Source organism: Brienomyrus brachyistius, chromosome 8 (assembly GCF_023856365.1).
Source record: "Brienomyrus brachyistius isolate T26 chromosome 8, BBRACH_0.4, whole genome shotgun sequence".
NCBI lineage: Eukaryota > Metazoa > Chordata > Actinopteri > Osteoglossiformes > Mormyridae > Brienomyrus > Brienomyrus brachyistius.
In genome coordinates this window covers 23,895,943-23,921,938 of record NC_064540.1, presented here as the reverse complement: position 1 = coordinate 23,921,938, position 25,996 = coordinate 23,895,943, and the positions used below count along the sequence as shown (strand labels likewise).

The following is a 25,996-nucleotide window of genomic DNA, read 5'->3' as shown; positions in this document are numbered from 1 at the left end:
TGCTGATATTAATATTTATCTTTCTTCAAATATTGTCATGGTATTGATGAACAATCTTACTGCTGGAAACCTGCAGTACTCAGTCCAAACCCAGAGGGCGTTTTGATACACATCAGGTCACTTAATAACCACCAGAACACTGTTAATTCAATGACAGATACACAATTAAATGATCAGATGTCTTGTTACATTTTGTGCCATTAGTTCTGTTCTGGGAGGTGAGCCTGTGTTACTGTAAGAGCTGATGCAGCAGTGGACATGACGAGAGCCTACCGTTTGGACCCAAAGCATTCAATCACTGGGCCCAATCACAGCTAGAAATGCAAGAAAGACACAGTGTGAGGACTCATCTAATGTGGGACATTTCTCGAACTTATCATCGGATAGGTGTTAGAGGAAATGACTGACATTAAGAAACAGCTAACTGAGCGCAAATCTATGCAGATTAAAAATAATGGTCTCCATTTTTTTACTGTTTCCTGCAATAGAAACTGTCTTGCCTTACATACATGAAGATAGGGTTTATGTATAGATTTATGTATATGAATATACTGAAAGTCATATATTTTACAGTATTTAATGTGTTCATTAAATAAAAAAAAGCTGTAATTTAGTCAAAGCTGACCACAGGGACTGACTCAGGTGTAGCCTTATGACCCAGAAGCACAGGAAAGCTTAACTGGCTGTTCTAGATGATTCATACAACTTATTCCATAAACTATTACTTGGGTCGTCAGTTAGAAAGGTCCAAAATGAGAGGTGTCGACCAGTAAAGGCCTGAAGCGGCCTTCCAGTTGCATGCAGGTAATGGAAACACAGCACAACACAAAATACATTTTTACATGATGAATTTCACGAACACCCACAACTACGTGCTAAACAATAACACCGAAAGATTCACCTTCTAATACAATATTGTCCACAAATATTGGTCTTTACATAAATGAATATGTGACATTGCACCCCCCAATCCAGATGCCTTCTGCATCCAGGTCACCACCAGGAATACATGCCCAAAGCACACAGCCCAAAGCAAATCCTGCCTTTATGGGGACATTAGTAGACACATGGAAAAAAAAAACAGTGAACCAGTGATTTAATATTACTGAAGATACAGAGACAGACTTGGTGGAGGTTACAGCGCTCCACATGAACTCATATCCGTAACCCCAAGCCTGCTGATGTCACTGCGTACACCTCCAGAATCCACAGAAGAACAGTGAGAATCTGGACAGGAATTATGGAATAAAAATCAGGAGTTACCATATAGCTACCTGCAATCTCTACACCATGTTTTAGGTCAGTCATCTTGATGAGATATATTTCACAATGCTCAGCAAAGACCAGAATTACAGCAGAAATTTATCATTAAAAACGCATTAATTCAAACTTTAAAATGAGAATCTGATGCATTAAACGATTCACTTAGAAAAGTCCACAGACACATGCAACAGGATTTTATTGTTTTATACTGTCATAGCTTTTTTTGGTCCTGTCCTTGGTCCTGTACTAAATATCAGCATGTTAATCCCCTACAATTACATGCAACACCTTCTCTCCACTTACAGCATGTATCTGCCTCTGGGATATTTTATACTCTTTTATACACACAATGATGCCAAATATCTACAGTCTGGAATGAAGGACTAAATCATCTGAAAAATGCCTGAATTACTTGCATAATGCATAACAAATGAATGAAATTGGCAGTTCAGATGCAGTGTTTATCTTTCTCTTTTCTTAAAATTGTTTAGCTACTGTAACAATGTTTGAATATAATGATTCTTATTTTAAATTAGCCAATGAAACCAAAGGAGGGGACAACCGGACTTATTTTTATATCTGTGTTTATGCTTATAAATCACAATTTGTGCATTCAACTCATAAACCATGCCAGTAGTTAATGTATCATGACCATTTAAAAAAATCATAATTACACAAGGAACGTTTCACAAGTAGAAATAGCTTTGACGCAAAAAAACAAATTTTTTTTAAATAAACACATAAAAAAGCACTCCAAATCACAAAAACTGACACACCAAAGTCCTGAACATTGCATGTGTGAAACATGTATCATTTAAATATGCTTAAAAGCTCAGACATACCATTTTAATGTGGGGTGTTATAATCACATGAATCTTTCAACAGCTTTTTACAAAAAAAGTGAGTTTATGGTCTAAAATATTCAGTGCTGGGAAAGTTACTCACAGAAGTGATCCATTACAGACAGAGATAGAATGTTCAGGTCCAGAGAGGATAAATCCAGACCATGGGTCTGTCTCAACCAACCAGTTGTGTACTCTGTAATGGTGACTTTTTATACTCAACTGAAACAAAACCTTGATCTGGATTTGTACTTTCTGGACCTGAACTTTCCACCAGTGTGTGTAATGGATTACTTTTGTGAATAACTTTCCCACCACTAAAAATAACGCAATGACATTCAGATAGTTTGAAGGTCTGTGGCTTATAAGTGCTTTAAATACTAACTTTAGGATCTAACAGTTTAAATAACTACATACACTTAGACCAACTGCACAGTTCAAAGTGTTAATTCATATTGCACATTAACTGTCAATAACCTACACGTGTGGTGTAACGCATTGTGCCTGTCTTCAGACCTCAACCTTGGCCTTGCCACGCTGTTTAACTTCTCATTGTCCACATCTTGAGTTTGTCCTTGGCTAAAGGAAGGATTACGAGCCAGGTAACAAAACAGCAACGCATAAACCCCATCGAAAGCAGGAAAAGCACAGCAAAGGTTGGACTGCATCTCAGATCACATGCTGCTGAGGAGCAAAATTAGGAGACGGATAACCGAGGGAACCCAGGTCACCATGTTGCGTAAATATGCAGAAGGCGGATCCGATTGTACCCGGCTGCCTTCATGCAGGTTGGATGAAGCTGCAGTTTTGGAGTGAAGCTGAAACCAGATGTGGCAGTTGGACAGCTTAGGTCAGACTGGACTCTGTTCTCTTTAATCATCGAGTTGTTCCTCCAGTTCAGGAAAGGGAAAGCAGATCGAGGCCATGACACAAAGCCCACGGCTGGAATGCTGGTACCGACCCAGGCGTCAGTGGCCGGAGAGCGGCGCCACATCCTCCACATGTCTTCTGCTGGTTCGTTTTGGTTCCTGCCAATACGTCTGGCAGTACTGGTTCATGAGACGCACCTCCGGCTGCGGGGGCGGATTCGGAGGAGGGGGAGGTGGGGGTGGCGGGAAGGGGTGGTGGCGGACAGGGGCTGTGTCGGGGGAGGTGAGGGCCTCCACAATCTCGCGGTCCAGGATGCGCAGTGCCACCCGAGCCACGGTACGCTTGTATTTGTTCTCAGTGGTCAGGCAGTGGTACATCCCAGCATCTGATTGGTTCACGGCTTTTAGTAGAATGCCATGACCCGTCTTTAGAACCTCACGGTCCCGATGGAGCTGGTGGGGGAAGAAGACAACAGGAGGTTTGTGTTGATGGGTTAAGAGGTTAGGAGCACAAACTCCAAGAGGGCTACATCGGTTAGGAAGCCTGTAGACCTCCCCTGAGCTGCTAATTATACGTTACCAAAAAACCCCACAAACCACTTCAGCCTGAAGGTCTGACAGGATCTCATTGCTAGCCCTCCTACTCCTCCATTGCTGGTCCACATTGTCCTAACAGTGGATTGATGAGGACTGATGCACTTTAGCCAAATGAGCCAAAATAAGGGGCCTTCGTCTACACAAGCATGCCTGAACCCAACAGGGCTGGGTTTAGAAACGTCCATAACAAAGAGGAAATGGAGCGGCCGGACAGCAAGCGATCGCGAGGGTGACACACAGAGTGAATGGTGACAGGAGAGGGACAGTAGGAGAAAGACCAGAGAGAGAGCTGAGCCTTGCACAAAAGGCACGAGAATAAAGAAAGAGAAGCAGGACGGAGGGTGGCTGCAGAGCCTTTCTTACCACTTTCCTCCTGCCGTCCTTTTGAAACAGCCACTTCACGGTTGCTTGGGGAGATTGAGGCTGACATTCCAGAAACGCACTGTTCCCCTCCACGCCGAATTGCACCGTTTCTCTCAGACGGTTCTCTGTGGGGATCGAGAGGACTTTTAAGTGTGACTGATGTGGAGAACCGCCACAGGGGTTCTGAGCTGTCACAGAGCCTTCGAGAAGTTGCCTCACCCTTGGCGTTGTAGCCCCGGCACTGGCGCAGGGGATCCCCATGTTTGATGTCCTGCCTTCTGCTCCTCCTGAGTGGGACAGCATGTAGTTCCAGTGAGCACCTTTTCACTGGATGTGTCCTGCCATGTAACAGAACCCGGGTATCTGTCTGCTCCTACCTTTTGGTGGCCAGCGTGAAGGGAGCGCAGATCTCCCCATCCCAGGCGCAGTAGGGGTCCCGGGCAAGGCAGCAGTCGGAGCAGGCCTTACCGTAGGCTGTACACCGGTGCAGGGACAGCTGGCTAAGCCCTGCCTCGGACGACACATAAAGCTGTTGCTGTGATTCCAAAAAAAATAATAAAAAAAACAGATGATGTACATGGAAATCTTATACATTTCAGCACATGTTTCAGGAATATGAAAATCCTTCTTTAATAACCCGCTGTGGGGAGATTGTTCTTTCTAGAAAGAGGGTTGAGGGATTATATATGATTTACCCGTTTAGATGATATCTTCATTGTTTTCACTGGGGTTGGAGTCTAAAAAAGGTACAAAAGAAGCATTATATGTGAAGATCATTGATATGACAGAATGCGTGGATGTGGATGGAAATCAGTAAGAAGATGCATCATGAAGACAGTCCCATTACCCTGAAGACTTCAACTTCTTCTAAAGTGAGTTCCTCCATGATGCTGGTGTCTTTGGGCAGAACGATCACTTTCTGGACTGTTCCACGATCTAAATTGCATGTGGAGGGACATCTTAACCCTTAATTCCTATTGTCTGGAGAGACAGATCGCCAGGAATTAACACTCACCGGTTCCCAGGAAGAGAACTTCATACCTCCCATCTACTGCATCCACAAGGTCTACTGCAATGGTGGTGAAGCGGTAGTCAACACCAGATCGCACCACCAGAGGGCGCTTGTGGAGCGGGTAGATTGGGTGGTGCATGAGGGGATGTGCCCGCACAAAGTTCACGGCCTCATCTGAGAACTCCTTCGTTGAGCGTACGCCAGGGATGAATGTGCCGCCTGGACACTGGGGAGGTTCAGGAAAGGCAGGCAGATAAGGAGAAGAAGGAATGTGGAGAGAAAGAATCAGGGATAGACAGGATGATACATCTGGTTAGTCATGTTGATTCACTTCCTTGCACACTGAGAAACTGGTTTGTGCTGATTAGTGAACCACATAATGGCTAAAAGATAACAGATTAGAACAGGAGAGAGATGGCAGCTTGAGACAGAATGAACAGACTGGGAAGATTTTTAATGATTCAGAAATTTGATACGCTGAGGAGGCTTTTGTACCGAGATGAGAGATTCATTTGGCTAATGTCGGAAAATCTTAGGAAACATTCTAGGTAACAAAGCTTCAGACTATAAAAGGCATTAGATTATATCCAAGGCTGGCATTGAGCAGGAGAGAAAGGCACTAGATGACAGTGATGTCTTACGGTGCCGGGCCTTGGGTACGGGATCTTTCCAGAATATGCGATCCACTGGTAGTTGTGGCCATGCTTGTGCGAGAAGGGGCCATTGAATACGTTGCGGATGTCAGCCATGGAGTAGACACAGACAGCCGAGCCTCTGAACACGGAGCTGGGGGCAGAGAGAGACGGTGGGCATGGAGCCATTACCAGGGAAGAGAAGGTAAGGGGAGGCAAGGAAAGTGATTGATACAGAACCGGACGGGCAGCAACAGCAACAGAAGCTGAGAGCTTACCCAGCTATGGAGAAGACAGCGTAGATAACAGGATTGCGTTCATCCTGAGTAGGCTGAATGAAGACATCTCCTAAAAGAAAGTAAATGAGGCGATTTGTACAACACTAGAGTGAAACGAGTACAGTGGCCTTCTGGTTCATATGAAGGGCGAAACCTCACGGAGCTCATCGAAGAAAGTCTCTACCCCATCGTCCCCCATGACAGAGCACACCAAGCGTGCCTTCAGGAAGGTCGTCCATTTGTTCACCAGTGACTTCTGGCCCCCTTCGTCATTCTGTGGTGACGAAGTGAGATTCGGATGAAAAAACTTTGGAATTTACAGTCACGCTATGCAGGACAAAGACTCCTTCGGTACTTGATATATACAAGGTTTGGTCACTATACCTAGAGAAGGACATTGCTACCTTGGAAAAGGTGCAATGTAGAGTTACGAGAATGATTCCTGGTTTTATAGGAATGTCTTATGAGGAGAGGTTAGCTGAGCTAAATCTGTTTAGCCTCCAGCAAAGGAGACTAAGGGGGGACATGATCCAGGTGTATAAGATTCTAACAGGTCTGGATGCTGTTCAGCCAAATGGCTACTTCAATATTAGTTTAAATACTAAAACTCGTGGCCATACGTGGAAATTAGTGGGAAAACATTTTAAAACGAAACTGAGGAAGCACTTCTTTACACAGTGTTTAGTTAGAGTATGGAATATTCTTTCTGCTAGTATAGCGCAAACTAAAACCCTGGGTTCCTTCAAATCAGAGCTAGATAAGATTTTATCAACTCTGAGCTATTAGCTGAGTTCTCCCCAACCGAGCTTGATGGGCCTCCACACTACAGAGCTGAACACTGAACTAAAAAATCTAGATGAGACACAGTCAAGACGTTGTCGTGATAACGAAAGGCTAATTATGAGAGTGTATGATCAGTATGTGGAAGACCTGAGATGGACAAACGGGGGTGACACTCTAAAAACAGCTGCAGGAAAGAGCCCGTACCAGACAAATGCGTCCCACCCGAGCCAGGACACTGGGGCTGGTCCCACTGACCCCGTCCAAGTTCTTCTCACGGAAAAAGAAGTACAGCTTGTCATCGTTTCCCTCTGTGGTGTCTGGGATCTGCTGGATCTGAATGAATACGGGCTCTGCAGGGGAAAGCATGGTTCTTGTGCCATTCCGTCTCGCTTTCCCTGTGGATCCTCGCCGCTTTTCTTAGCTATCACTCACCATTGAGCCACCTGGAGTCGTACTGCTCCGTTCTGATAGCCGGCCTCTCGCCCATGGTTCTGAAGACAGCTGGGTCCATGCCCATGAAGTCCACGTAGACCCCTGCGTACAGGTTTCCATCTGGAGGCACACATGCATGCAACAGAAGTATTATGGAAGCAGTGGGAAGGATGGAATGTAGTAGAAAACGGCATGATCTTCAGGGGGTGGAGATGGAGGCGGGAGGCGGCGAGTGGCATCGTACTGATGAGAGTGGCGATGTTCTCCTGATTGGGGTCGTAGGAGCATTTCCCCTTCCCCGAATCCACATATCCGGGCACCAGCCTGAAGACATAATCCTATAAAAAGAGGGAGTCTTATTTCTCAGGAGAAATCGGTAGACATCTCGTTTTCACTCAATAAAGAAATAATTATGCATTTAAAATAGGAAGATCTGATACAATTAATATTTGATAGAAGAAATAATTGAGATTAGAATTAATGTCAGAATTAATAAAGAATGACAATCTTGTTTTAAGTCATCCAGAGATTAGAGATCTCTTAGAGATTCTGTAGAGTACAGAACTGTACAGTTCTGTAGAGATTCATTTTTAGATCCAGCCTTTTTGTACCAAAGGCGAATTCTCAGAAAGAGAAAGCAAAGCATCATACTTTCTCGGGGCATTTTAAAACCGCGGCCACTGTACCTCAGCTTTCCAGCCTCTGTTGATAAAGGTACAAATTGGCTTGTATGCCCCGGTGCCACATGTATACAGGTGTGTTCGGTTCCATGGCTCGATAAGACGCACAAAGTTTGCACACTCCCCCTAGTGGACACAGACATGAATACAACTTCTATTTTATTAGCAATTAAACCCATTCTATGCAAACACAGTTTCAGCTGTTCAAATATTGTGTTTTCATTGGTCATAACTCGGTAATGGAAATCAATGGTGTTAGAAATAAAAGCAACGGGGCTTTTGCTTTTGTTAGAAAATGACAGGAAGTTCCACCTTACCTGCTCCCCTTTGGCAGTCATTGTACACTCGCCCTTCCTCTGGTCAGGAGCAGGCCAATGAATCTGAGGTGCGCAGAAAGACAGAAGCAAAATAGCTCTATCAGGCCTGTCATCTGGAGATCAGAGGTCATACAACTCAAGTGTGCGACTGGGCTGGGTCTGGCCTTACGATGAGGGGTTCTTTGTTGACGTTCTGCATATCCAGGGCCACCAGGTACTCGCGGCTGCCCAGGTAGAGTCGCCCCTGGTCCTGGTCCACATGGAGGATGCGATAGTCACTGGTGTTGAAGGAGAAACTGAAGGGACGGATCGATTTGGTCTCCAGCAGCTCTGCACAACATAGCAAAGGAGAACATCAAGCTCGCTCTTCGATTATTATAGGATGGCCAGCCCAAACATACACAGCCATGAGCTCTGAAACCTTCTTTCTCACTACTATAATGCAGGGGAGTCTGTGAGATTTTGGGACAGCACACTTGAGAATCTGCAGGGGTATTCCCGCTGTTGGGTGGGGGTGTGCTGTGTTGCCTCATGTATTTGGATGGTTGGTCCCATTGACCTCACTGTGTTAACCTTTGATACAGAGTACCCAGGAATCTGGGAAACTTACAAACATCCATCAGGTAATCTCTCATGTTTTCCCCTGCTTGAGTGCTGTTTATCAGTTTTTATGGAGAGCTACATTTTGTGAGATCTTACTAGTCAGGACAGCAGATAACAGAGAGATAATATACAGAAGACCTCTTAGGGAAGTTTTTCCCAATCCGGTCCTTGGGAACCCACTGTCGATCCACATTTGTGCTCCCTCTGAACTCCCTGCCAGACAGTCCACATTTTTGCTCCCAACTTGTTACCAAAAAAGTGGACTCTCTGTAGGTCCTTGAGGACCAGACTGGAAAACACTGTCTTAGGGTATAATGATGTTTCAGGTTTTATAAACATTACTCTGACGTGGGTGTTTTGCTTTCTCTACTTTTTTACTTTTTTACATAACTTTTTAAAAAATCCCTCATGAACATCCATCTGATTTCTGAAAAAATGTTCAGGTTTTGTGGACACGTTCTGGTTTCTCATTACTGGCACACCTCTGATGCCCAGACAAAATGCACAACCAGGACTTGTAAACAAAAATAAAGTCTTACCATCACACAAGCATACATTTGCTAACCTATTATTGTGAGGACTGTGCAATGGCTAACTTTAATGCAATATATCACTCCTTATCACTCCTAACTCCACCCCAACAAAACAGGAAAGCATGAAAGTCAATATGAAAGAGTCTGGACACTTTTACATTTTTAAATGTGAGAAACTTCCTCCTGACAATGTTCCCACAAGGTCTGTTTTTCAGCCCCTTTGGGAAAACACCCCTCTTCTCCCAAACACACAATACCTTTTGTTCTTGTCACTGTAAACTTAACCATGAATCCCATGGGCTTGTTTTCAGGGCCAGCAGGGGGACTGAACTGCCCTGTCTGGTTCCTATGTGTGGTGTTTTGTTCTGTCCCAGCCACAGGCCGAATTCTCGAGCAGGTGGGGAGATGAGAGATGAGTTTAGCGCTTATTTCACAACTGGCAGGAGGGATTACTGAGAAGCTCAACTTAGAACAGTCCTCATCATCTCTCAGCTTGTTGGTCTTTCACACTGCCTCTTTTTCTTGAGCTGAACTCATAATAGTTTGGTAGTGCAAGGAGAGGCAGAGCTGAAAAGACATGCATGTGATATTCAAAACCATCGCTGAATCCAAGGCTCTTAAGCAGTCCAATGATGGATTCCTCTCTTACAAAGAGAGGAGGGATTGCAGCTGAAAGAGGCACGAAAAACACTGGCTGATTTCACACTTCAGCTGGTCCCCGAGAGTAATGTTTACATTCAAGGCTCTTAAAAAGCAGCCTGCCAAATCAGGACACAGCGCAACAGATGAGGAAAAGACACCACAACACTGGCTTTGGTGGAAAGTGGTAAGGGCAGTGTAGCCCAATGAATACAAATAGGTAGTCATGAATGAAGGCTCATGAAGAAAAAATAAAGACTGCACCCAATCACTTCACTGTGTACGTCTGGACACGTGTAGGACAGTAAATAGAAAGTTCGGTTCAAGGAATCTACCAGTACCTCCTCTCAAGTCCCACAACTCACTTGGCATGTCTTTACATTTCCGTAACTGTGCACAGTTCATTAACAGGAGGCTAGACTAGCACGCAAGTCATGGCACAGGATGGAAACCGAAGTGTATAAGGCAAAAATTCCTGGAGAGCGCGGTGTTGGTAGACAAGTGTTGATGATAGAGTAAAGTGCGCTAGATGTTGATGTAAAGCAGCATTTCCCAACCCGGTCCTCGGGGACCCAGAGTCGGTTCATGTTTTTCTTCCCACTGAGCTCCCTACCAGACAGTCCAAAAACTGTTGATTGTATGCGGGTTCCTGAGGACCGGATTGGGAAACACTGATGTAAAGTTTAGCAAGTGGAAACAATGAGAGATCTGGCGTGACAGTTTTTAAGGTGATGCTAGCCTTGGCGAATGGATAAGTCACATTTGCAGTAGTATACGTTCACCAGACAAACAGGGCCACATATCTGTGTTTGTATGAGGGATCATTGACACTAGATGGGTACATGGCATTGGAGTGCCTGACTAGGTAAAGAAGGCTAGCCACTTCTCTGCCTCCTCTTCAGCTGTATGAGCCGACTGCATCGTCTAGCTGCCCCAGAGGGCTCCGGATGCCATTCCCTCTGTGAGAGGGGTGATCTATTTCAAGGGTCTCTCTCATCTTGTTCCAAGCCGTTCTGCCCTGAATGCCCAGCATCTATGTAAAAGGGGTGTGGGCACTAACCAGAATACATTTGTTGTTCTGATCATTTCATCAACAGGCCTTTTCTCCACCTGAAAGTAGAGGGCTAAAGGCAGAAGGAGCAGTTCACTATTTGGTGAACCATCACCTCATAGCCATCCATGGTGAACAATGAGATCTGTCCTTCCTAAAGTAGCACTTAAATTGTGTAATTATTCACTGCATCGATCAGCCATAACATTAGACCACTTGCATAATATTGTGTAGGTCCCCCTTGTGCCACCAAAAGAGCTGTGATCCATCAGGACATGGACTCCACAAGATTTCTGAAGGCGTCTAGTAGTATCTGGAACCAAGACGTTAGTAGCAGATTCTTTAAGTCCTGTAAGTGGCAAGATGGGGCCTCCATTGATTGGACGTCATTGACCAGCACTTCCTACAGATGCTCGGTGGGATTGAGATCTGGGGAATTTGGTGGCCAAGTCAAAACCTTAATCTCTTTGTCAGGTTCCTCAAACCATTCTTGAACAATTTTCACAGTATGGCATTGTCTTTCTGAATGAGGCCATTGCCATCAGCGCATACTGTAGCCACAAATGGGTGTATCTGGTCTGCAACAAACTTTAGGTAGGTGGTACGTGTCACATGAATGCCAGGACCCAAGGTTTCCCAGCAGAACATTGGCCAGTACATCACATTGCCTCTGTTGGCTTGTCTTCTACGCATGTTGCATGATGGTGCTTCCTCAAATAAATGATGCACACTAAACCGGCCATCCACATGGTGTGACAGAAAACGTAACTCATCCGACCATGCCACCTTCTTCCATTGCTCCATGGTTCAGTTCTGACTCTCACGTGCTCAATGTGGGCGCTTTTGGCAACAGACATAGGTCAGTATGGGCACGGTGTGGACGCATAGCCACAGACCTGTCATACACAGGAAACTGCGATGCACTATGTGTTTTCTGACACCTTTCTGTCATAGCCAGCATGAACTTTCAGCAGATTGAGATACACTAGCTCTCCTATGAGATCAGACCAGACAGGCTGCCCTTCACTCCCTACATGTATCGGTGAACCTTGGGCACCCATGACCCTGTCGCTAGTTCACCGGTTGGCCTTCCTTGGACTACTTTCGGTGGGAACTGACCACTACATACTGCAGATTCAGCCTCGGCAGAATAGTCGCATGACCACGGGTAACTGAGCAAGGCCCTTAATCTTCAACTCTAGGGATGCTGCACACTGGCTGACCCTAACCCTAACCCTAACCCTAACCCTAACCCTAACCCTAACCCAAACCCGGCACTGCCACCTCCCGAGCTTGTTCTCACCTGTCCATGTGTCAGTGTGTCTAATGTAAGGCTATATGAAATCAGATTTTTCTTCTCAAATTCCATATATATTTTTTTTCCAAATTCTACTTTCTTGGATTTATTTTGATCTGTTTCAGATTTTAAGTTTTAGCTGCCAAACTGAAAGAATAAGCGTCAGGGTATGACGCGTTCCGCTCTTTCTCTATTCCTTGTATTCACTTTTGTCTCCTTAAAGGCTCATTCTTTCGGTTCAGCAGCTTCTAAAATCTTAGTTCTGGGTTCTGGGATATTTGGGTCATTTACGGACGGGTCACTTAAATTTAAGCTTACAGAATTTTAAGTGTATAAAGTGGGTTGGGCATCATTTTGTTTTTACTACTATTAGAGGTTGAATAAAAACATCAGGCGAGTTTGGCTCGCTCGTGAATGGACAGGATCCTACACCGCAATGGAGTTACAAACGGACATGTTCCTGTAAATGTTTGAGTTCCTACGGTAGAAACAGGCCTTATGGTAAGACAACATCCTTGCACTCATTTGGCCAGATTTGGCTGTGGCGGAGTACTTCCATTTAAAGCTATGTCTACTGCGAGGGGATTTTACATTATCTGGACAACTGCAGAACGTGAAAAATTTAATAGGTATTTAACTGTCAACTCAATATCTGCAAATTCCATGTGATTCAGTGTTTATAAGTAAATACCATTTTCTTGCCTCAATTCCGCGATTCGTCCACATTTTCTGTATCATGAAAATAATAGGGCTGTAGTCATGGAGAGCAAGATAGGGTAGGCGAAAAGAGAATTTTCTCACGGGGATTAATAGAGTATGGTCTCTTTTTAGGAAACACTACATCTCCCAGTCAGTTGGTGTAATTATATACATTTTTTTTCAAGTGATTGTTTAAAACAAGATCATATCAAAGAGCAAACTGATTCCAAGCATTTAAAGCACATTCTACTGCACAAGCCATTGTTCCCAGGTCTCCCAATTTTACAGAACAACCATAAGGGTTTCTTCCTTGGCAGCACAAACACGGAAACGTAACCAAGTGCTTTGAGCAGCCTTGCAGAACAGAAATGGCAGCGGCTGAGGTCTCTCCCCCTTTGGCTGACGATGATTAACCGGACCCAGTGCTCCCACCCTGCTTATTCATTAGCAAAGAGGGTCCGAGGTCTTCAGCGCTCCTACTGTCTAATGAGATGTTGAGCTGCTGTGATCTGTAGTCCTTGGCCAGAACAGTATTAATAATGATGCATGCAATACTATGAAAAATTGTTGCATTAAATGAGGAGATCACATGAAAGTAAACAGTAACATCAGCTTTATTTTATAGAACATCAGAGTTATTCAGCTGAAAACCCCATTCATTCTGTTTATGGTCAGACAGTGTCACAAGAATTCAAAGGAATTTGCATTGTGTGCAATAGAAGAACTTTCCCTTTGATTTTTGAAAAATGTCACTCTGACCTTTTCAGGACAAACTTCGGTCCCGGTTTGTTACTGTGAGTAACAAAATTGATGAGCTTTTTTTTTTTGTTTTTAAAAAAAGAGATTTTTGTGTTTTTAAATTAAACTACCCAGAACAATTTTTAAATGCTAATTTACCCAAAAACAATTAAAAAAAAAAAAGCAAAGTAACCAGATCTCTTGGGGCAGCCTGATTCCCCCTAGTTGGTGCGGCGATCAGGTGGAGGTCATTAAATCGATGGGAGAAGCTTTTGATCAATGTGATGGTCTTGGGGAGTCAGTGATTAGAGTCGTGTGGGAATCACCGGGGGCCCAACCTGCCCAGGGACTGGCAAAGACAGTGCAAAGCACACAGAAAGAATAGTGTCTGAGAAAACACTGCTGTATGGTAGATATGATCCTGAGATGTGAAGATAGCCGTGCTTCAAATCAGAGATCAAAGGTACGCCTAGATTCCACACCTGAAGCAAAAACTTGTGTTGATCCTTGTTCCTTTTTGAAAAAGATGTTACTGATGAAATGAACCATTCACGTTCGGAAAAACCTTTGAAGTGCTACAAAGGGAATAAAACAACAACAACAATTTACACACACACACATATATATGTACAGTATATATGTATGTGTGTGTGTGCGTGTGATTGTGTGTGTATGCAGGTGTGTATGTGTGGTCATGAATATATATTACATTTTTGGGACCACAGTGTGCTAAAAGCAATGTGGTCATACTTATGGTTAAGGTTGGGCTGGGTAGGGGTTAATCTTGTTATTGTTGGGAGGGGGGTTTTCGCATAGAAATGAATGCATGATCCCCCACAAAGATATAAATACAAGTGTGCAAGTTTAGTCTGACAGAACAGGGACACACAGCACTGGGAAGGAAAATGAGAAATGAGAAGAGAAAAGGAATGAGAACATAAAATGCACATCGTCGGCTGACAAATCATCGCTGATTACTGGGAAGAAGAAGGGGAAGTGATGGTGAGATCACAGAAACACAGCCTGAACCCACTGCTCTTTATTAAATTATAACACACACATACATTAGGGTTCAAAAAGGCAGGAAAACTTCACAAAGCAAATCATATTTAGTTATAATACGTTGTATTCCAGAAAAGAGGCGATTCAGGGAATAGGGCACCGGGGTATTAAGGATCTAAGGTTCACCAGGACTAAATGACTCCACTTATGAGCTGTTCTCACTCAGCGTTTAGAGCAGTTTAATGGTCTAAGCTGTATAAAATGCTGCTTAGGGAAATTCCTCATGGTTAATTCTACACGGCAGGCGTTTCTCAGGGTTTATACAATCATGTTTGTCTTTACTCTTATTTAGCACATAGTCCTTCATTAAACCCAGCTGGGCAGACACCCCACACAGATCAGAAGCTGTCCAGACCAAAATGGTCACGGCATTCCCTGGATGGCCTTAGTGAGCAGATCGAAGCCTCATCTATCCCACGGAAGGCTTCCGGAACATTCATACGGTGTTACAAGTGGCTTCACTGGTGCCCCTGCAGAACAAAGGCTGATCCTTGTTGTACACAATGAACAATCAATCTTCTGGGCTGACAGAGAGCGGAGGCAATGTGGACTGTGCTTTTCCACCCCTCTATTCCTGGAACGTGTTGGGGGGAGGAGGATGGTGTCCATCAGTATCAGACAGATCTTTCTACACTCATAAATAGACCGGCTCAGGAAGAGACCGCTGTGGCATCCCCTGACAGAGGACCCAGTCTTTGAGGCGGCTTTCAAGCTGTATGGAGCTGATGATAATACAGAGAGGAGGCACAATGAAAAACAAGGTGCTCTTTCTCAAACCCAGTCCGAGAATGGCCAGTTATAATCACCGATCTGTGCTATTTACTCCTGCCCTAATGTCTGGACCCTGTCTTTGGATGGCCATGCTTTTCAACTACAGCAGGGTAAATCGAGATAAGCAGGACAGTGGGAACGTGGAACTGGGCCTATACTATCGCTAGCGTGACACTATTTCAGTCATCTCTGCTGGCGTACTGGGATGAGGTCAAACTGTAGTGACCGGAATGGTTAGTGTTCTCAGTAGACATCAACCAATCAGAACAAAGGAATACTGTTAACACACAAAAGGGACATTTCTGTTGTACATGTAAAGTGCTTTTTATTATTTTAATATTTAAAAAAGTGTGCTAATCCCAAGAGAGTATGTATGAAGTGGGGGTGTTCTTTCAGGGAACCATTTTTTACTTTCAATATTTGCTAATATTTTGGGTTTTGGCAAAGATTCAACTCTCAACTAAGGACATTTTGGGAGAAATGAGGTCATGAAAAAGAAGCACCTGATGAAGGTGATGGATCCATATAGTCTCGGGCTTTGGTGATGTTTTGGGGACAGTCTGGCTTGATGCTATCTGCCAGGGGTAATTCACTGATTGGATCCTCAGGGGGGCTCTCAACCCAAAGAATATGCGACAAAATCATGAAATGGATTTATAAAAATAATCTGTCAGGGAGGCTGAGACAAAAAAACATGGTGTCTGAAGCCTCCTGAATAAGGTACGGAATTGCCTATGTTATTTGTCATGGCACAACATTAAATGTGGGAAGATTTCCTTTCTCTGAATAAGCAAAGGGAAAAAAAATCCACATTGCACCAGCAGCAGTAATGACTGGTAATCCAAAGTCAAATATCACTTATACCTCCACTTAAATGGGCAAACAGTGAACTCTGGGCCTATGAATGAAAAACTCAGACAACAATAACAGCCTAAAGAAAACCCTCGTACCTCTGATATCCTCCAAAATGAAAAGCTGGGAAGGCAGGATTACATCACGGCACGGTGCGTAATTCAGAGATAACACACCCCTGGAAATACTGAGGAATACTCCAAGTAACTGATTCAGTGCAGTGTAGAGTAATAAAATATCGCCTTTTTAGCGACTCAGAGACCAAGGGTGGAAATAAAATACATTTCCACTGCATTAAAGTGGCTACTGGGCGTTACAGGCACACTGCACTTCATGACACGGTTAGTGTGCAAAGCAGCAGGTTACTGGCTTAATGGCTGTGATAAGTGGGTTTTTACGGCCTTTGAATGACTGTCAACAATCTCAAAGTAGTTTCAGTCAATTATGATACCATGAGAGGTCAAACACTGCCTGTTTATGGTTTGGTTTATATTTAATGTAGTCCAAAATCACAACATAAATCACAACATAACTATTCGGAACATCTTTTCACTTGAACTTTTTATGATGAAAAGTTTATTTGGCTTTGTGCTGCTTGGTGGATGACTCCATTCCACTGCTTATCCCAAACCTCCACCACTCTTAGAGTAACGGAATGTTTTTGTGATCCCCAGCCAGTTTCTGCCTGCGTTCATGAGTCAGTTCTGATATAAAGGCTGTAGGGTTGAGTTCAGGACTGTGTGAACTTGGATCATGTTCCTCCATTGGTCACTTGGGCTGGAGACGGAGGAGATTTAGCTTGGCTAACTTTCCTTCTATGGTTTGTGCTGATGCTCAGTGAGGGACAAAAGATTTGCACAGCTTCCACTTCACTTTCCAAATACAGTAGTTCTTCTCCGGTTTTCCATCATAAGCCCATGTTATGAAGGCGTCCTCTAACCTTTGCTGTCCTCTGGCTGATTTAGTTGAATTAATTAAATTTGTTAATCTTAGAGGTGTTTTCTAAGCATATCGGTGATTCAACAGGCAAAATATTTATTGCAACTGAATCCTTAAATTACTTTAGAAAGTACCATTCTCGTTGTCCCAGCAAACATTCTAACTATTATCTGCTACTATTATTTGTCTCTACATGTTTAATTATTCTTCTTGTCTATCAGGCAGTCAAATATCAAGTACTCCAGCCTGAGGCCCTCCGGAGTGATCTGCTACCCACTGCTGGTCTTGTGTTGTGGCTCTTGGTTTTATTTCCAAGGATGTTTCCTGACATACAGAAGTGAGGGAGGATGAGGAAAAGCTGCGCAGGTAGCAGAGGGAGTGAGATGGACGACATAGGATATAAGAGTCAGCGGAGGAGCCTCCACGACATGCAGAACGCTCGCAGCAAACATGAACCCCACTGCAGGAGAAAACACAGCTGTGTGACCTTCCTACCAAAGTATGAATGCGATGATGAGAGGAGACACAGCAGAGAAGTCTTCCCTCCAAAACTTGTGGTAAACCTGAAAGTTACCACAAGGCGGAGACCTGCTTTAGAGTAACCACATAACAGGCACATCTGCCTGCCATGCCAGAACAGGCTGCAGGACAGGGATCTTCTGGAGGGGGGTTGTCGCTGAGGTAAATTAAGCAGCCACCAGGTCTATTTATACACATGTTCAATGGCCTCCTATCCTGGGACCAGCCTGTTGTTATACGCGTCAGATTCGAGCCGCTTTCTCCCAACTCCGTCTCCCTGTCAATCACCTCATGCTGAATTTTTCTGACGCCTGGGGTCACACAGCAGACAGCAGATCTCTGCTGGCATCAAAAGGCGCGGGAGATCTTGTGTCAGATGCTGCTGGCTCTACAAGACTAGATTGACTGATAACAAGTACAGTAAATTTTATTTACCGTGCAAAGTACTGTAGCGGTAACATCTTAACTATGTGACACTCAACAAAAACGATGCCTTTCCTTACTTGTGGGACTGACATCTCCGCAAGTAAAGCTCTTCCGTGCTAAGAGTTTGTTTGTACAGGTCATCTTTCAGAGCAAGATTTAATTACAGCTACGCAAGGGAGTGGTGGTGGCACTGAGAATTATTATAATTATTCCGAATTCGTTTTAATCGACATATTTATCCACAAGCTTGGAAAACACAATACGCAATTACCACTAACTGAAGGCTCATTGTCCCTCTCTCCAGACCTATTGTCTCCACTGGGAAGAGAGGGAGTGGATGTGCTGCAAGTGTTAAGGAACATTTTAGGCACACTATGGAAAACCTGAGTGGTTTTCCGTATGCCGCTTCCTGGAAACTTCCTGGTTACAAAAGACTGGAAAAAATAGTAGGAGCTGGACCTGAATATGCAGTAAAATGTATGATGGAGGCTCACCTTTGAAGGGCAGGCGGACTCGGGGGGTGGACCTCTGGTAGCCACGGATAGCCAGGAGGCCCACGCTCATCAGGAGAAGGGTGGCTGCATAAGCCCCCATGCTGACCTAGGGCGAAACGGAACCAAAGGCTTTAATGCAACCTAGCACAAGAAAACACACCTGGCAGTACAACATCTGTCACAGTAGTTCTGTAGGCAACATAATTCTAGCTTCCCATCCATTCATCCACCCATCTTGCAATCCATTTTTTTTAGGGATTTGTGCAATGATGTTCGAATGAATGTTTGTGTGTGTGCGTGAATGAATTAATTATTGTTTTAATATCTGTTTTTATATGCTTTTTTAATGCATTGTTTTAGGTGACACAATTTCATTGTACCTGGTACAATGACAACAACAATTAACTAAACCTCGTATCCATTGTAGCCTCACAGGGCAATGAGGATAGTAGATTAAATATAACCTTAGGAGCAGTGTGTGGGTCAGCAGGCTAAGCCTCTGTGCCTATGAGCAGAAGGTTGCTGGTTAAAGCTCAGTCTCAGCAGGGATGTCATGTCTGTAGGCCCTTGCGCAAGGCCCTTAACCCCTAGCTCCATGGGTCCCCTTCGCCAAGAAAACCCAAGAAGAGGTAGGCAAAAAAAAGAATGTCCCTGCAAGGGATCAATGAAAGAGTCATTATTAAAGTTGACAAAAATCCTTATTCAAACTTCAACTAGATGCTAACGAAGTGAGTCGCACAATGTAAAGCAGTCCTTATGTTTGCAAGTTAGGCTAAATGTGATCCAGTGAGTCAATTTTTCTCTCAGACGAGGTAAAACTCCTACATTATTCAGTCCTCAGGAGTCACTTTCAAGCCCAAGGAAACATTTGATTGGGGGTTTGGGGGGGGGCAAGGGGTGTCCGAGATCATTAGCAGAAGCTAGTTGGTCATCGGTGATGATGAGGCGGTAATCCACACAGCCAAGCAGCTGGAAGTGCAGGACATCGAAGGGGATTAGGGAAAAATGTGCCAGTAAAACTGGAAATGACTAAGAGCTCCAGAAAAATGCCCGGCGGATGAAACAAATCTTCGTCACGCTTCATTGCCTTTAAGCCAAAGAGTGAGTTAGCACACTCAGCCACTAACCGCAAAGAAAACAAAACGCAAACACAGTAAACAAATCTCTCCTCTAACAGCGGAGTATGACACAAACCGAAATACTCATTAATGTCTTTTTTACATCCTTTCACATAATCCCATGTAACTATCAACTGTACATCAAAAAATGAGCAGTTTCATTTGGAATTACACAAGATGCACGACACGATACATGACTCTGACCACATGTGAAAACGTGTGTGGGCTTTTTTTAGAGAAACCCCTCGGTCATGTTTTAAAATAATGTATTACGCATGAGCCTCTAGGACCTCCACTGTCTTGGTGTCTAAGTGATTACACAGGCCAGATATGACAGCTGTATTCACCTGTAGCAAAATGAAGGGCTCTAAAGCCATGTAAAAGTACCTGATCACCCTACAGAGAAAGAATCCACCTTTGTCTGTTAACTTTTAGTTGTGAAACGGTGGTTTGTCAGTATTGCGTTGCTTGATGACACATATCAGAACCATAATAGATGGAGATTAATGTTCTGGTACAATACTACAGTAAAAATATCCCAGTACGTAAATGGTGTGAGTGGGGTCTACAGGACTTCCTGTAGCCAGGTACACAACCTAAGACTCCTGCACACCACTGTACATAGGTATGACATTACGGAAAGATGTTAGCTGGGGAATGGAAACATTACGTTGTTTTGGTTGTTTTTGCTTTTCCAGTACAGTAATTACTTAGTTTATGTTAACAGATGGGTCATGTAACTTCAGCTAGGATCACCAGCTCTGCATTTCATATAAAACATGTAATCTAAAACTAAGGGTTTGGGCCTCATTAACGCTGACGGTACAGGAAAGAGGTAATTAAGATCATATATATAATTTCCACACAGCACTCCAGCCCATTTCATAATCAACCTTAACGTTAGGTTCTGAGCCACACGCTAAACTGCCCAAAGTTGCTTCACTCCACTCAACACCAGTCCCGCAGACAGCATCGGACACAGGGACCTTGAAGTGGTGATGTTCATCTGCTAAATCTGAGCTTCGAGAAGACGTGAAGTCTGCACAGTCAAGCCCTGCGCTGAGCAGAGTCTTTACATCCTTCTGGTTTGCGATGCGTTTCAAACGAATCGTTGTGCGTGGCAGTGTGTTCCCGGAGGACGCTGGCTTGGGTCCAGTGCATTTGGACTGATACCAGGTGCAGAGAGCAGCACCCAGAGGGAAATCTGAGACTCGCGGGATCCTTCCCGGGCTGACGTCAACAGCAGTCAAAGGGTGTAGCTGTCGCCTTCAGAGAGAAAAGCCACAGTCCCATTTCAGGGCTCAGCTCAGCACCAGTGCATTCAGCTGCTCCACCTGCACATTCAGCTGCATTTCCAGGTTTTAGGGTTTACTGAACGGAAATATCCCACAAACTAAATTAAAAATGCTGACTAGATTGTCACATCTAACAGCCTCCTGCCCAGCTGACCCAATGTCCACAGACCAGGGGACACAAAAATGTTTATTGGTGTTTAAAACCATCCCCAGTCAATAAACAGTATTTAAATGGAGCTTGATACCAGGTGTATGTTAGCATACCAGCAATTTGTGGTCCATTTTTCCTCATGTGCAGTATTATTAGCTCGCAAAGTAATGAAGTGAAAAAGTCTAAATTTATGAAAAATGAACGTGGTGTTTAAATTAATGCAACAGCGAGCCTTATCTGCGTGCCCCATTTCACTCTCTTCATATCTCCCCCATCGTTCAGGTGCCAGCACACCCACTTGGCTGGAATTCACCTAAGAGCATGTTAAGGAATGTGTTGCAAGTCCAAACTGTACAAAAGGGAGAAGGAGTGTGGAAGCTTAGAGCTGGAGGAGCTGCTTCAAGGTCAAGAGGTAAGAGCGATGTGTTCTTTTAACGCCAAGAGCATCTGCATGAAAACAAGCCAGACAGAATGCGCCAAACAGCAAGTTCAGAACGGTTCAAGACAACACCCCAAAAAAGTCAAGGGATGAAAGGTGACCAGTAGACTGTTACCGGGTCATGCTAAGGTGATTCAGCCACGAGTATGAGTGAGTGCATTAATATCTACTGCATGAGCTACGTCATGCAAGTAAGCGTGACCATAATGAAAGGATTCTTCTGGAGATCCGTCTCCTTGAACGTGGCCCAGCGTTAAATATGGAAGGAGGTTCTGATATGCTGCAGACTCCACCTTGAGACCATTAACACACAGAGGCTGAGTGTCATTTAATCAAGGCAGATCAAATGTGGTCGGCCGCTGTTCTCCTCCCAGAACCACCAGTTGCAAGCGGTTCCTTTGCTTGTGGTGCGCAGGTCCCACCCGGCAGGTCCCACGCTGGACCCCACCCTTCTGCTGTGGCTTTGCTCTGTCAGCCTCTTTAAGACATACACTCTCCCTGTCATTGCGGGCACGATACACCACCCAGTCACTATCTGAGTACCACCTAAAGAGTGCCTGAGTGATACCTGATATTCCCTTACTGCACACTCAGCTCAGGTCCACATACGTTTCTGACCAACCAGGTGATGCCTAAAGACATTTAATTGTTACTAGTTCCATCCCAGGAGCTGTCTTCTTGTTGTTCTGTGGACTACGGTCCCTAGCCTGTGAAGCATCAACCAGCTGTATGTGCTCATAAATGACTGTATTAACCAGTTAATTAGTCTGCACAAGATAACCAAATAAATGTAACACAAATGTATAATCTGCGTATTTTATTTTAAATCTATGCATATTTCAGTTCAAGTGTTGTAGGTACAGGATGCCATAAACATATTTTTTAAAGCAGTCTGAATGACAGGGATGTGGTACAAACCAGGGGTGGATAGTTCAGGCACAGAAAGTAAAATTCAGACCAAGATTTTCTTTCAACCAACCAGTTGAATTGACAGAGTCCTAGTCACAGTGTACTCAACTAGTTGGTTGAAACAAAATTGTGGTCTGGATTTTTACATGCTGGTCCTGAACGATCCACCTCTGGCTACACACAGATTTCCAGACAATTGTGAAGTGGGATTATTAGCAGTTTTATTTGACTGAGATTCTTTTACTCGGTGAGGCAACGCAGCTGAATTCTGGACAGTATTTACATTTTGCCATGAGACTTTAACTTTTTGTTCTCGCTCCGGTAACTGGGAGCTGGTATCCAGGCTACAAAATCGGGCACCGCAGCGGTGATGCTGGCCAGCTTTTCCTTAGAGAGCCCTGCTCAGGCTCTCGGGGCAGGAAGTTACAAGGTGATAGAGGACCATGGAAATAATGAACATCTGAATATTCCAGGACCATCTGTTTGACCCATGGAAACCAGGCAAACGAGAGGAAATTGGACAACACCAGTTAGCCTGGAAGTGCCGGATAAGTCCACCCACCTTGAGTTCTGAATCCCATCCATCCATCCATCCATCCATCCATCCATCCATCTATCCCTCTTGCACTACCATTTTTCCTGCACATGGTCTTGGTGAACCTACAGCCCAGGAGGTTCAGGAAGGGGTCACTCTGAATGTGATGCCTGTGTCTGGAATGCTCATACGCAGCTGGGGACACCGTGTGCATCACCGGGCACAAGGCAGGGGACTGAGATAGGAGTTCCAGAGATTCTTTCGCATATGAAAGTAAAAATCCAGACTAAGATTTTGTTTCAACAAACCAGCTGAGTACTTTGTGACTGTGACTCTTTATACTCAACTGATTGGTTGGAAAAAAAAAACGTTACCTTTGGGTTGCATGACACACATATAAGAGAGAGAGCAAAACTTGATCTGGATTTTTACTTTCTGGACCTGAACTATCTACCTCTGTGTCCAGCGATCTTCAGTTAATCTGCCAAAGGGGAGCTGGATCTTCTCCCAGGCGAGACACTTCAGAAGATGTGGCAGACACCCCTCACATAGGGATCAAAGGCTCTGGGGGTGAGTTTGGAGCAGGCTGGGCTGGTTCCAAAGTGGCACATGGCAGAAACATTTTGTAAATCGAGAAAACCAGCCACCTTGCCTTAATTTTCAAGTCTTCTAACAATGCAAAGCTGTCATTTTAAAAGCTCTATAACACCTGATTCAAAAATGCACATCTAATGAAATCCAGAGGAAACACCTCTGAAATGTGTCAAGGCTGAACTTCAAAGGTAAAGAACTGTACCAAGAGACAAAGCTGTAATTCTGATTTTGGTTATCCATTCGTGGAAACATAATTAGAGATTGCAGATGTTGTTTCGTTCTATTCATGTCCTGACTGGCATATTCCAGGTTTGTACCTACAGTAGCTGTTCAGCTTAATTGCATACTTTTAAAGATTTATAGGCATTTTCTTTCCAGGAACGCGAGGGACTGCTACGTTCTGATATTATGCAGAAGCTACAAGAAACAATTACTGTGAGACTGACAACCGAGGAAATGAGAGCAGATACCAGGAACAGTATTACCCATTGTAGACCGCGGGTTTGGTCACGTACTCCGGCCTTAAAAGCAGTTTTCGGTTATCTTTCACCCCTGGGAGTCTGTCCTGCATTTTCACCATCCCATTTCATTTTATCGTTGACTGAACAGGCTGTTACAAAGCCCCTACCTCTCTATTTCTGTCGCTTTTCTCCGACAAACCATTAAACCCGTTAACTCTTAGGCAAGTTTTAAAATGCTTAAATATTTCATAGGAAACACAGGACCATTGGCTTGTCGACAACGCATTTCTTTTAGTTTTTACATAATTACACATACAGTTACACCATTCTGCTGCATAGTGTCTCTCCTGTAAATAGTGTAATTATTTTATATTACTAACAGAAAAAATAAAAACTACGTAGTCTAAGCCTACTCTAAAAACACAATAATGCTGGTGAATCCTTTTTCATTTTACTCGGCATTCATTCATTATATATAAGCGTATGAATTATAAATGCCGACAGGGATTTCAAAATGCGGTTCGTTGCTATTTTCACTTTTACAACCAGGGACCACCACTGGACAGAGCTCCGTTCACCGCAAAGAACCGGAGTGCACACTTAAGGTTTGCTAGTTTTTAAAATGCTCACACATTAACATATGCATGTGTTATTGTCGATTTATATTCGCGTGTTTGTTTTACTTTTGTGGTTCATATAACACACACTAACATCGTCCCTTCGAAGCACACCAGATTATACTCGGACGAAAATCTGAGAAAAGTCATCGTTACTTTAGGTTATAAGTATTCATCGTACACTGGCAGTAAAAAAGAAACACCTTATAGTGATATGAAGACACTACGTACCTCGTTGTGTTCCCTAGGTGCTGGTCAGAAGTGACTGAAAGCTGACTCTTTAAAAGTTATCTTTGCATTCCTCTGCGTCCCACACAACACAACATGTGAGATGTATGACTTATGATTCATACGATAAATGCTAGATCCGTAGGATTTGTCTTGAAAAAGCCGCTCAAATTAACATAAAAAACTCCCAGGTTCAGCACTGAGAAACAAACTTTTGCCGTATTTTTGCGCAGTTTCCAGACGCACAAAACGCTTAATTCCCGAAACTTTGTACCTATATAATCTCTTCTTCTTTAAAACCCATGAAAGAAAAAAGACGCATCACACCAGAGAGAGTGCTTTTTCTGCGGATCAGAAGCGATCTGGCCGTGGCAGGTGCTATCAGAACCCACCTACCTCCCCTACTCGGTCCTGCTTTTACATTGCTTCACCCGCTGTCAAATCAAGCCAGCCGTGTCTCTTAACTCGGTCGGTGCCGGACTAAACGAGCCAGTCTACTTAAAAACAGCTTTTTCCTCAATGTTCACCGATATTCGCTGCCTATTAAACATAATTTAATATGTCTTATTACTCTAGTCCAATCACACTTTCTTTTTAACTAAAGTAGTACAAAACCATTTATTGGTGATGTTGCTTAAATTGTTTGAACTTCTCAGTTTATCAAAACAAAGATTTCCGATATCATTTCAGTGCACTGGTACCTGCTTAGGGTGCAATCAGAGTTACTGATGGGATGGATTTAAAGCAGTCCTGTTTCAGGAATCCTAATACCAAAAGACAACTCACAATACCTTTTGGATATATAAATCATAATTACTGTTATTGCTTCTCACTGCTGTGCAATTTTGTTCCGCAGTGCAATAGCCCGGTGGGATTATGGTGTTGTGAGTTTGACCTTCAGGGAGCGAAGGACAAGCCTTTAATAGAAATAGCCAGAGTTCTGTGACTTTCAGCTGCA

General features: G+C 43.8%; 1 protein-coding gene across 1 annotated transcript; it reads right to left on the bottom strand.

Annotated features, from left to right (window-relative positions):
• LOC125747231 (semaphorin-3F-like) lies at nt 1-25,572 on the bottom strand. Its single transcript, XM_049022185.1, has 18 exons — nt 25,042-25,572; nt 18,692-18,797; nt 8,238-8,398; nt 8,069-8,131; nt 7,758-7,877; nt 7,316-7,409; nt 7,072-7,191; nt 6,844-6,989; nt 6,016-6,130; nt 5,857-5,926; nt 5,588-5,732; nt 4,950-5,172; nt 4,782-4,870; nt 4,630-4,671; nt 4,312-4,469; nt 4,154-4,221; nt 3,935-4,059; nt 1-3,427 (listed from the first exon to the last, which is right to left on the bottom strand). Exons 2-18 carry the CDS (start codon nt 18,789-18,791, stop codon nt 3,074-3,076), a joined length of 2,193 nt encoding a protein of 730 aa, XP_048878142.1. The 5' UTR covers nt 18,792-18,797; nt 25,042-25,572; the 3' UTR covers nt 1-3,073.
• Between the last annotated feature and the right edge of the window lie 424 nt (nt 25,573-25,996).

Coding starts and splice junctions, on each gene's coding strand:
- LOC125747231 (XM_049022185.1), bottom strand. CDS start 18,791: ATGGGGGCTTATGCAGCCACCCTTCTCCTGATGAGCGTGGGCCTCCTG. Junction 5,733..5,856: donor GCTGTCTTCTCCATAGCTGG/GTAAGCTCTCAG, acceptor CTCTGCCCCCAG/CTCCGTGTTCAGAGGCTCGG. Junction 4,871..4,949: donor AGTTCTCTTCCTGGGAACCG/GTGAGTGTTAAT, acceptor CATGCAATTTAG/ATCGTGGAACAGTCCAGAAA.